This window comes from Martes martes (genome assembly GCF_963455335.1).
Source record: "Martes martes genome assembly, chromosome: 13".
Classification (NCBI taxonomy): Eukaryota; Metazoa; Chordata; class Mammalia; order Carnivora; family Mustelidae; genus Martes; species Martes martes.
The window spans coordinates 79,741,724-79,754,091 of NC_137901.1; the positions used below are offsets into that span (position 1 = coordinate 79,741,724).

At 53.6% G+C, this 12,368-nt stretch overlaps 1 protein-coding gene across 2 annotated transcripts in view; it reads left to right on the forward strand.

Moving 5' to 3' along the window:
• Positions 1-1,883: 1,883 nt before the first annotated feature.
• Positions 1,884-12,368, forward strand: part of NOS1 (nitric oxide synthase 1) — a gene marked incomplete at both ends in the record, with an annotated part of 82,055 nt that continues 71,570 nt past the window's right edge. For both annotated transcript variants that reach the window (XM_080822158.1, XM_080822159.1), the window contains one exon: positions 1,884-2,605. In XM_080822158.1, coding sequence (XP_080678284.1) covers positions 1,884-2,605 — 722 coding nt within the window. The remainder of the gene's footprint in view (positions 2,606-12,368) is intronic.

Below are 12,368 nucleotides of genomic sequence, written 5' to 3' on the forward strand. Positions count from 1 at the left end.
CACCCATCTCCCGCTCACAGAGGCAGCGGGGAGCTTGTCAGCTGCCTCAGCCCCTGGAAGACCCTGGGAGTTCGCTAAAAGGGAAATGAGGAGTGAGTGTCACTTCGTTAGTGGTGACAGCTGGGGGCTCCCTCCTCGCACTGAGCATGGCGAGGATGCCAGCAGGGAAGGGTGCTTGGGATAGAGCTGGAACCTGGGCTTGAACTGGGGGGCTAGAGCAAGATGGAGGGGTTCTCTGCTGCCTCCCACCCACCCCCACTCCCCCCACAGCCCACAGATCCCCCGCTCCAGGTCAAACACATGGGACTCACTTCCGTAGCTGCCCGCTGTGCTCATGCCGCAGGTGCATACGTCTCACCTGGGCCACAGTGTCCCCAGCTGGGCTCCCTGTCACCCCTTGGTACCCCAGCCGTACCCCATTTCTCCAAACCTGGGGGAGCTAGAAAGTAACCAGTTGAGGAAGTAACCAGAATATGAACTTTTTTCAACTGGAGTGTAAGTTTAAAAGCTCAGGCTCAAGGGTGGGGCAGACCTGAGTTCAAAGCCTCTCTTTGCTGTCATTTCTACGTGACTTTGGACAACTAACTAATGCCCTTCCCAGGCTTCTCGTCCGTTGAAGGGTTACCATGAGGATCAAAGGCAAATGTCTTTATATACACACACATGCATACATTAAGAGCATACCTGTTCAAAAGTGTCCGCTATGCTTAATCTTTTGGGATTTTTCTTCATTCAACAAATACTCATTGAGCACCTGCTGTGTGCTCACAATAACCCTGAGGGTGCACAGTCCCCTCTTCTTAGTGTTTCCCCATTAGGGTTGCAGGCAGTCTGGAGTACAGATATCCCCTAAAGTTTTGTGTGGACCCATGTCATTGGTGTTTAATATGCCCCGTTGCCTTTGTAATGGTTTGTCATGTGTCCTTTGGAGCCGGGAACAAGTTGATAGTTACCAAAACGGCCAGAAAGGGTGGTTGACACTATTGGCGGCATTCCCCTTCCAGTGGGCTTGTTGTGGGGACTTGGGGAGTGGGGGGGGGCGGCGCAGAGAGCCCAAGGATCCGTCCTGGCTGAGCTCCTGACACGCGAGTGGAAAATGTGGGTAAGACCCAGAGAGCCAAAGACCACGAGACAAGTTGGAACGGTGACTTCTCATGATGGGAGAGATAAGAGATGATTTTTGCCTTTTGATTTCTAGGCTATCAGTGGTTTCCCCAGGGAGACTGTTGGTCTCAGGGGGCTTTGATCATGGGAGAGGAAACCAGGCAATTTGCTAACGGGGAAGGCCCCCCTCCCCTCGAGGAGGAAGGATTTCATTTCGAGGTTGGCTTCCAAACCCCAGTGTCTTGTGGCTAGACTTCTCAGTTGGCTGCATTTCCCATCTCGGTTTTGAAGATGGCACTGGGCACCCCACATCAATCTCTGTCTGGTAGCTTCACCCCTCCTTTGTTCCTTCTCTCCAGCACAGGTCTGACGGGCCGGCAATGCCCAGAGAATAGTGCCCAGGAGTTTGCGTCACCTCGAGACACATCTAGACGCATCCACCAGACACTTCTCCTCCCCAGTCTGCCTGACCTGTGGCTTAGGGACACGTCCCACGGCTTCTCCTGACGTCTGCCCGATCGACCATCACTTCCTAGAGAACAAGGAGGAAGGCAGATGCATGAAATCATGCCACCGATGGCCGGATGGGAGTGAGTGGGTGACGCCGAGTTGACGTCAAAGACGGAGAGGACGAACCCAAGAGCAGCTCCTTCTTGAGCCTCCCCGAGTCGCCAGCCCCCGGCTCTTCCTCTCAGCACGGCGTAAAGCCTGGCTCCTCCTGGTGAACTCATCTTGGCTTGACCTATTTTAAGTCTTCAGACCCCCGGACACTAGACAGCATGGAGAGTCAGGTGTTCAGTGTTCAGCAGATCCAACCCAACGTCATTTCCGTCCGCCTCTTCAAGCGCAAGGTGGGGGGCCTGGGCTTCCTGGTGAAGGAGCGGGTGAACAAGCCACCCGTGATCATCTCCGACCTGATCCGAGGGGGTGCCGCAGAGCAGAGCGGCCTCATCCAGGCCGGCGACATCATCCTTGCAGTCAATGGCCAGCCCCTGGTGGACCTAAGCTATGACAGTGCCCTGGAGGTGCTCAGGGGCATCGCCTCTGAGACCCACGTGGTCCTCATTCTGAGAGGCCCTGAGGGCTTCACCACTCACCTGGAGACCACCTTCACTGGGGATGGGACCCCTAAGACCATCCGGGTGACACGGCCCCTGGGTCTCCCCACCACAGCCGTTGATCTCTCTCACCAGTCATCAGCCAGCAAGGAGCACACCCCGGCCGTGGACGGGACCACGGGGCCTGGCAATGGCCCCCAGCATACCCATGACAGCAGGCAGGAAGCAGGCTCACTCTCGAACACCAACAGCCTGGCTCCCAGGCCCCCAGGCCAGGACCCCACCAAGAAAAGCACGGGGGGCGCCCCCCAAGACAGCCAGAACAGTGAATTGCTCAAAGAGATAGAGCCTGTGCTGAGCCTTCTCACCAGTGGGAGCAAAGGGATCAACGGAGGGGGACCTTCCAAGGCGGAGACAAAAGACGCGGAAGTCCAGGTGGACAGGTAAGTGCCGCAGGTGTGTGCGCACGGGCGTGTGTGCGCACCTGCCTGTGTGCATGTGTGTCCTGTATGGAAGCATGTCCTGCAACTCGGTGTCGGACCCAGGAGCCAACCTGAGCTGTTCCAGACGCTCACCCAGGCACATCCGCTCGGCCCCTCTTGCTTCTTTCCCTTAAAACTGCACTTGTGAGAGCGGAATGGGCCTAACTTCAGGCCTGTATCTCTTGCCATGAGACCCAGAGCTAAGAGTCGTGGTAGCTGATGCCGTGTCTTCCAGCAACCCCTCACAGTGGGTATTTTTGCGATCTGCAATTCATGGGGCAGAAGACTGAGGCTCAGAGGGAAGGGGCCTCTCCTAGGTCATCCAGTGAGCGAGAGGCGGGTGTCCATGGCAGCCTTGGCATACGGTGAAGGCCGAGGTCCCGGGAACTGGATGGGGATGAGCTGAGGCCTGGGTAACCCTCAGCCTAACCCAGCTATATCCTTGTGACAGCTGCTTGGAACAAGGGAGGAATCAAAGTAGAGAACTGGCCCCAGTTTCCCCAAAACTGGGCTTGCTCATGTTGCGCAGGAGTTAAGGCTAGAACGTGAAGACCCAGGTCCCGGTCCCCCTGATTCTGGAGAGGAAGAGAACAGGCAATGCCCACCTGGCAAATGCAGGGGGACCAGGACCTGGGTGATTCTAGCACCTTCTTTGGGGAGGAATTGGCAGGTGGGCCAGGGGGTCAGAGAATAGTGGGTCCAGAGATATGAGAGGGAGGGAAATTTCTCTCTGCCCCCTTCTGCTGTTATCTTAGATTAGTATTAACCCTACAGCCCCTCCTTCTTATCCACCCCCCACTACAGGGGAGGCTCAGGCGTGGGGCTACCCAGAAACCCAGGCCAAGATTTCCCACTCCTCTGTCCAAGGACCCCTGAGTGTCTGGAGAGCATGTAGAGGTCCCCAGCTTGTTCCTCAGGGACCTGGATTAAAGAACTCTCCAGGCCCATGCACCGGTTCATTTAACACAGTGAAGGTCTACTGTGGCCAGACACTGCTCTGGGCACCAGGCGTAAAGCAATGAATGGGACAGACAAACCCTCTGACCTTGCGAGTGAATGAAATAGACAAGCCCCTTGACCTTGGGGAGCTTATAGTGTGGTGGGAAAGACGAAGAATAAATGAGACCAAGATGTTAAAATAGGTAGGCCATCGGTGATATGTGCTAAGGAGATAAATGGAACAAGAAAGGGGTCGGGAAGTATTGGGGAGAGTGAATTTTAGAGAGAGAGGCTGGGCAGGTCTCCAGGAAGGTGACATTGGAAGACCCAGTGGAAGGGGAAGAAAGGCGCTTTGAAGCTTTATGGAGGAGGGCCATTCCAGGCAGAGGGAGCAGCAGGTGCCAAGGTCCTGGGGTTGGAGTGTGCCTTACATGGTGGAGGAATTGCACGGGATCTAGTCTTCCTTCCTGATGGGTCACCCCCCAAACTGCCTTCTGTGGGGGGTCTCAGTCTGTGGCACCCTATCTCAGCCCACCATTGCTTCCTGGAGCTTTTTTAACTTTTCCCACCTGGGCAAAAACCAAGCCAATTCTAGCAAGACACCAAGAGGGAAAACGAGCCTGTATCAGAAGCCGCCAGGCATTCCCTGCTGCCCTTTGAGCTCCTGTCCTCCGCCCTGCTCTCTTCTGTCTTCTGCACATTCCTGGGGCAGCTTGGAGTCTCCCTCATACCTTTGGTCCCATCTCTACAGGAGACAGTGTCTTGGCCCCAGTACAACAGGTCATGGTGTGACCCTCTTTGTGGGGCAAGTGTCAGGGAGCCCCTATCATCCTGACCTTCCTTTCCAGAGCTGGAGGCCAGGATTTGTCACTGGGGCTGTCCTGGTTTGCAGAGATCTGGGGCCTGGTTCACCCACGACTAAGCACCAGACCCCCACCCCAGGCAAGAACCCAGTCCTCAGGGTCGCTGCCGCCTCCCAGGGCTCCCTTCAGCGGCACACATGGGAGAGACAACATAGTCTTGACATACCTCCCGGGAAGCCAGCAGCCGCCAAGTCTCATTCAGTGGATTTAAATCCTAAAGCAGTTGGAGAACCCAGGTTCGGTCATTGGCCTAGTTTTTCTGGGACACCACCCGAAGTGCCTCGCCTCAAAGTTTCCTGGGTAGACCCTCCTCCTCAACACCCCTTCTCCCAGGAGGAGCAGCAGGAAGCTACGTGAGAGTGTTACATCTGGTGTTATATCTGGGGCCATATCTAGCGTTCCAGACACTTGGTTCTGAGTCGTGGCTGGGCGCAGGGCGGGCGTGGGGTCGGGAGCGTCGGAATTCCCTGGGGCTTGATTTCAGCCCCACCCCAGACCCAGGAGCCTGAATCTCCCTGTGTGACGAGGAGAAGTCCCCGGCAGGTCCCTCCCCGTCCCAGAAGCCAGTATGACCCTCTCTCAGCGGACAGGGCAGGACACACAAGCTCGGTGCGGGACACTTGGATTGGCAGAGGTCATGAAGTACAAAGGACTTGAACCACAGCCCTCCAAACCCCAACTCAGAAAAGCAGCCTTTGTTTCCCCAAGGTGGAGGGAGGACACGCCGGTCTGACGTGGGGTCTCCTCCGGCGGGCCTAGTTTCCCAAACTGGGAGGCTGCCCCAAGCTCTTGACGTGCCCTCGTCCATCGCAGCCTTCATTCCTGTGACCAAAAGGAGCAGCAAACAGTGCTTTGGAGAAGGCATAGTTTGGAAGAAAGTGGCCCGGGTCAAGTTCAGGGCTCCAGGAACCCAGCTGAGAGAAACAGTTCGCAGGATGAGTATCGTCTGGCTTGATGGCTCACACCTGTGCTGGACTCAGAACCTTCCCTCACCTTCTGCCACTTTAACAAATATCTTTAAATGTCCCCTTTACTAACAAGGAGCAAATTCATGGATCATATAACCTACTCACACTTTACATTTTTTAAGAAATATAATGCCCTAACTATAAAAGAAAGGACACCAAGCATCAAAGTAATTTATCGTAGGGGCGCCTGGGCGGCACAGTCGGTTGGGTGTCCGACTCTTGGTTTCAGCTCAGGTCATAATCTCAGGGTCGTGGGATCAGGCCCTGTATCAGGCTCCCTGGTTAGCGGAAAGTCTGTTTGGGTGTCTCTCTCCCTCTCCCTCTGCCCAAAGCACGCTCTCTCTCTGTGTGTGTCTCAAATTAAAAAATAAATCTTTAAAAGAAAGAAAGTAATTTATAGTAATAGAAGCTGTAATGTAATCGATCAGTACTTGGATATCTGCCCCTACACGTAGAATTAGCCCGCACATGACAGTGTCAAATGTGGATTTGGCACAAGTGTGTCGTTTCGGCAACTCAGACACCACCAGTAGGGTCGTCTTAGTGGTGTGATGATGGGATTTTCCGAAGTGGTGACCGGACTCCCGATAAAACGGTGTCCTGTCTTTATTTGACCCAGTGGTGGTCTGCAAGGAAAGTTGGGATATTTTAAAGCCGTGTTTGTATGTCCGACCCAACTGGAATCTTGGCTCAGGAATCTTAGCTTGCTTTGGATCTGGGTGGATGTCCAAAAGGTGCGTGGCAGCCAGGCCCCGTCTTCCCTGTGTGGGTTTGTCCCTGGCACTGCAGGGTGTCCCCCCACCTCCGAGGCCACCTCCTTCCCACTGTGATGGCAGGAGCCCTCAAGATCGTTGGAACAACCCAAACTTTTGGTTGTTGCAGCTGTGCCCTCAGGAATTACCACCCTGCCTCCCAGTGGCTGAACTAAATGCCGTGCTAAGTGTCAGCGTCCCAAGTCAGGAAACGGAAGCCCAGGGACAGAACGGTCTTCAGGGTCACTCTTGGGCCTGGCAGGCCTGGGAGCATCGGAGCCCCTTGGAGCACATGGTGGCCTGGAAATGACACACCCTTCCAGGGGCTTCCCCATCCCGCCTGCTTTTTGGGGTGGGGGTCAGAGCTGGCTTCTGAATGGCCCCCACCAGGCCTGGAGCCCCACATCCTGGTCACAGGCAGCAGTCTGTGGCTTCTGGGGAACCAAGCAGAGGCTGGGGACATCCCTGGTTCTCAGCGGTGCCCTTGACTTTCCCGTTCTCTTGGCCTCATTTCCTTCCTTCCCTCTTTCCTCTTGGACGCAGACCTATTCTCCTGCTTTATCTAGTTCCTTTCCGTTGCGGGGCGTCCCTGGTCCTGTTGTTGGGGATGCTGGCCCTTCGCCGGGGGAGATGTGATTGTTCGTGTAGGTACAGTCTCACCTTGCATCTGGGGGAAGGTGGGCCTGGCGGGTGGTGGCAGCATGTGGGTGTGTAAGGAAGGGAAATCTGGGGGCTTCTGGGACCTTCTGCCCTTGGGAGCGGTCACTTTAAAATGCTGCGTGTCAGAGGATATCCAGGTTGTTCAGCCTGCTGCCCTGAAGGAGGGTTCTAAAGAGGCCAAGGTCCCTGGCCCAGCATCCATCTGGACCAGCCGGTCAGCCTCGCCCTGTGCTGGGATCACTTCCCCTCCACCTGCAGGGGACTCGGGTCCTTACAGAGTACCTTCCCGACCCCCGTGTCTTCAGGGCTGGGGTGAATTCAGCTCCCTACGCGGGCTGTGTGGTTGGGGTCCTCTTATCGACGAGAAAACTGAAACTCCGAGAGCTGGAGCAGTTTTGCCCAGAGCCACCTAGCACGGGCCACAGGGTGCCGCCTGGCTTCTACCTGGACGTCTCACTGTGGGCATCTACAGTTAAAGACAAACCAGGCAAGAGAACGTGGCCAGAGGCACAGAAGTCCGTTTCAAGCCCAGAGAATGAGCTTAACTGGGGAGAGGAGGTCACCTGTGACAAGCCTGTGTTTCGCCATCGTGATGCAGGTCAACCTGTACTGAGCACTCCAGGTGGGCCCGGACCCATGCGAAGGTCTTGACATTGATGAGTTCATTTGCTCCTCATAGCACCTGTTTTCCTAATAAGCAAACCAAGGCTCAGAGAGGTGCAGTCACTTATGCCTGGTCACACAGCTCACAAGCGGCAAAGCCAGGACTTGACCCCAAGCCCATGGTCTTGGCTGCTACCAGCTTAGATGGCACTGTCGGCCACAGCGTACTTGACCGCTCGCCATCAAGCTGCTGAGGACATTGGAGTACTTTCTCAGTCTGGAAGGGGGAGAGAGAGGAGAGATAGCACCCCCGGAGAACTGATCTCAGACCAACCGACAACAGCCCTGACTCCAGGGCTGTCTGCAGTAGAGGACCTCCTCTCTGGCTGCACTTGACTCATGGCTTTGAGTCACTCTGTTGGCATTGACTCCGATGACTGCCTTTGCACTGAGTGTCAGTGTGAGCTTTCATTCTCATCCTGACCATTTGAACACCTGGGGCTTCCCCAGTCCGTCCTTTCTTGGGGGAGGGAGAGGAGTCCTAGTTATAGAGTCATTACTCTTGCTTTACTCTCTCTTCCGTCTGTGTCCCCGCCACTTTGTCATGGGGGCACCCAGCCCCTCATTCTGGGGAAGAGCTATGGACTAAGACCACCCAGCCACCTGCTCACCCCTGACAGCCTGTAACCAGGGGGCTTCTCACCATCTTTCATTCAACAAATATTTATCGAGCATCTGTTCTGCCCCAGATCCTGTCCTTGGAACTGGGGATCCACTGATGAGTTTCTGTCATTAAGAAGTCATAGACAAGAAGGGAATAATAAACAGGTAGCCTCAGGCAATCGCTTTAGAAATTGCATGAGAGACATGGAACACCACATCAAAAACGAATGATGTACTGTATGGTGACTAACATTAAAAAAAAAATGACATGGGGATTTGAAGAAACAAGGCTTGGGGTTAAGTTTAAAACAAAAACAAAAACAAAAACTAGATCAGAGAGTCAGAGAAAGCCTCCCTAAAAAGGCAACATTTATACCGAGGCCAGAAGGTGTGAACCGTGTGAAATCTAGGGAAGGGCATTCCTGGCAGAAGGTAAAGCAGGAGCAAAGGCCCTGAGGCAGGAACAAGGTAGGATATTCAAGGAACGGAAAGAAGGTCTGTGGGACGTGAGCATAGTGAGTAGGAATAAAGAGGTAGGCAGTGACATCACATGTGGGCCGGGACACTCATTCTGCACCCCGCCCCGTGCCATCCCTGCCCCAGCCACTGTCTCAGTTTCCCCTGCTCCTGGCTGCAGTTAACAAAGATCACAAACATGGTGGCCTAAAACAACCTGCATTTATTCTCCTACGGCTCCGAAGGTCTTAGGTCTGGAGGCTCTTGAGGTGAATCTGTTTCCTTACCTTTTGCAGCGGCGAGAGCTGCATTCTTTGCCTTTCTTGGCTGGTAGCCCCTTCCTGACCCTTCATTCTTTTTTTTCTTTTTTTTTTTTTTTAAAGATTTTATTTATTTATTTGACAGAGAGAGATCACAAGTAGGCAGAGAGGCAGACAGATAGAGGAGGAAGCAGGCCCCCCGCTGAGCAGAGAGCCAGATGCGGGGCTCCATCCCAGGACCCTGGGATCATGACCTGAGCTGAAGGCAGAGGCTTTAACCCACTGAGCCACCCAGGTGCCCCCTTCCTGACCCTTCAGAGCCAGCATGCGGCCTCTTGCCTCCAGAGCCACATGGCCTTCCTCTCTTATGGCAGATCTCCCTCGGCTTCCTTCTTCTAAGGACCCGTGTGATGGCATTTAGGGCCTACCCAGTTAATCCAAGATAATCTCCCCATTTTCAAGATCCTCAACTTCCATCACCCCTGCAAAGACCCCCTTTCCACATAAGGTAACATGTATGGGTTCCAGGGGTTAGGGCTTGATGTCTCCCGCGGCCACTTTTAGCCCACTGCACTCATCCAACAAGCCCCCTGGAGAATGCTGTGCCCAGGTCCTAGACTGGCCATTACTATGAGGTCTCACTGGACTGGGTTCCGTGGCCTTACTTTGAGTCCCCCCGCCTTTGCCACTCAGCACCTACGTATTTTAGAAAAGCCCCTGGACCTCTCTGGCCCTCAGTTTCTCCATCTGTAAAAGTAATATGTGGACCAGATGAGCCCTAAGACTCCTTCCAGAACTACCATTCCGTTTCCTCCTTTAAGGTCAGTAGCGAGCACGTTCATCACAGGCCGGGCAGCTGACCAGTCCCCCTCCTGTCCAGCCCACCCCAAAGGTACACTGCTCCATATGACCTCTCCAGAGCATCACTCTAGGGGGAGGAGCTCAGACATTCCTTTAGGTCCCAGGTCACAAACTGGGGATTGAAGGTCCCACCCAGATCGCCTGCAAGTTTTATTGGGAGGCCTACAGGGTTTTCTAAAGAATGATTTTGTGGCAAAATAGAGAAAGCAAGAGGTTTCACAATGAAACTGATTTCCAGCCTCTCAAAAATAAAGAGAATATCAGAAGCGCTATTAGCATCAAGTCTGTTCGTGGGGAGACAGCCAGCCTGGGGAGCGGGGCAGGGCCTAGCGTGGGCTCTCCAGCTCCCCAGGATCCTGAGTCCGCCAATCGGCTCAGCCTGGACGCTGTAAACACTGGAGTTTGAGGACCCCGTCCAGTTTTTGTGATGTGAATAATTACAGTCCCGATTGTTGCTGAGCCCAGAGGCCCTCACCTCACTTCTTAGCTAGAGCACTGCGGTAAAATTCTAGCTCTCAAGAGCCTCGTCTTCCCTTTCGTCATCTTCCCCCACTCTAGCATGATGAGATCTGGAACAGAGCTTTGCAGAGACCTCAGACTCATTTTTCCAAGGCCCCCAAGTCTTCCTGCTCTAACTTCGCTCCCAATATCCGAGACCAGGTGGAGGGCGGACGGTGAGAAGGGGGTCAGAGCAGAGCGCGGTGTCTGAGGAGAGACGCGGGAAGGCCTCCTGCGAGGACCAGCTGCTCCTCAGCAGCCTTCTCGCCTGGTCGGGGCGGAGCAGGCAGCCCCTACCTCCAGACCGTGCCCGACACACAGCCCTGGCCCACCTCCTCCCCATCCTGGGTACTCGGCATTAGATAGTGGTCGGCACTGGGGTGACCAGCACCTGTGCAAAGTTCCTGTGGCATTGACCCAGGACCCCCACACGCCCTGCCTGAGAGCCCAAGGCCTGGCCCCCAGGAAGCCTCAGTGGGAAGGAGCTGGCAAAAGTTTTTGGAAGGTCTAGAGATGCCAGACTGACTGTGTTAGCTTGGGGTTGACTATCCAGCTAGCGAATTGGAAGAAAAGGGGCTTTAGTTTAGTCCTTGCCAGAAAGCACAGAAAATGCTCCCCAGGTGGAAGGTAGAGCAGGAGAAGAGGGGTGTGAAGCGGGTGTTGAAGGTTGAGTCGGAGCTGATTCCTGGCAGAGGGAGGAAGAAAGGGCATTGCAGGGAGGTCAAGTATAAAGTTAAGAGCAGACAACAGGGTGCTCTTTGGGAGGAGGAAAGAGTGGAGATCAGGCCTGAGAATGATGGGAGGTAAGAGTCTGGAAGGGAAGCGGAGAATTCCTGAAGTCCTGTGCCTTGTGAACAAGATACGACAGCTCAGAAAGGGTCTGAGTATCCCTACTTGTGCCGTCCAACCCCCAGAGAACATGCTTTTTCTCAGCAAAAGCGATGCATGTCTCCTTTCCCAGGCTTCTGAGACATTGAGTCCTTGGAACTTAATGTTCCGAGTCCTTGAGGGGCCACTGTCCAGTGCTATAACCGCCAGCCACATTTAGCTACTTAAATTTCATTAAAATTAGATAAAATTTCGGATTCAGTTTCTCACTGACCACGGGCACATTTCAAGTACTCATTGCTGCACGTAACCAGTGGCTATAAAATTGGACAACGTAGACATAGGATGTTCCCATCATCACAGAAAGTTCTACCAGACCATGCTGGCTTAGAGCAACCTTGGCTGTTTTATACAGAACCAGCATTTTCCCTTTTTCTGTTTCTGTCTGATCAGCCCATGAACACATTAGTAGAAAAAGTAACAGCAGGTGCCGCACAGCTAAGAGCTATAAGCTTAACCTGGTTTAACCATTGCTGCAACCCCATGAACTAGGTATTATTAACCTGCTCTAGAGATGAATCGATGGCGATTCAGACAGCATAAGTATCCAAAGTTGCACAACTTATAACCAGCAGAGCCAAGAGTTGAACCCAATGCCACCCAGCCGATAGCCCGCCCTCTTAACCAGTAGCTTCCTGGTTCCCATAGGAACCCATCAAGCAGCTAGATCCCAGGGTGAGCAAATTCGCCACAATTAGCCAGATTTTCTCTCAGACCTGGTTATCACTGTCAGACTGGGAGCTGGGAATCTACGGAAATCTACTTCTGATTTTGCTCTTGGGTGAACGGAAACAAAATAGCTCAACCTGGGTGTTCCCCCTGGTCCCATATTAAAAATATTCCTCCCCAGCTCATCACACGGGACTCTTAAATAAGTTTGTGTTGACAAAACACTTCAAATGCATTATTTAAACAGAGGTGTTAAAGGCTCTTAAAAAAGGAGCGGGGAGGGTGAGGATAAAAGCAGGTCTCCCTGAAGATTCACGGCAGACAAGCCATGTGAGCCATTTCGGAGTTGCCTAGGTAATTGTTCCCTGTAATGTTTGCAGACTGGCCTCATTCAGCAAGAGAGGTTGGATTCCTTGCTCTTTAGCCTCTGGCTTGGAGTAACTCCTTTTTCCTGTCTCTGTTTAAAAATGGAAGGATCTGGGGCGAGCATCAATCAGACCTAGTTTCAAATCTCAGCCCTTCTCTGTGCTTACTGTGGGAGCCCGGGAAATGTACATAACCTCTCTGGGCTCAGTTTTTGCACCTGTAAAACAGTCTGTTGAGAGTAAATGAAGTCACTTCTCCGCCAGCACCTGGTATGTTAC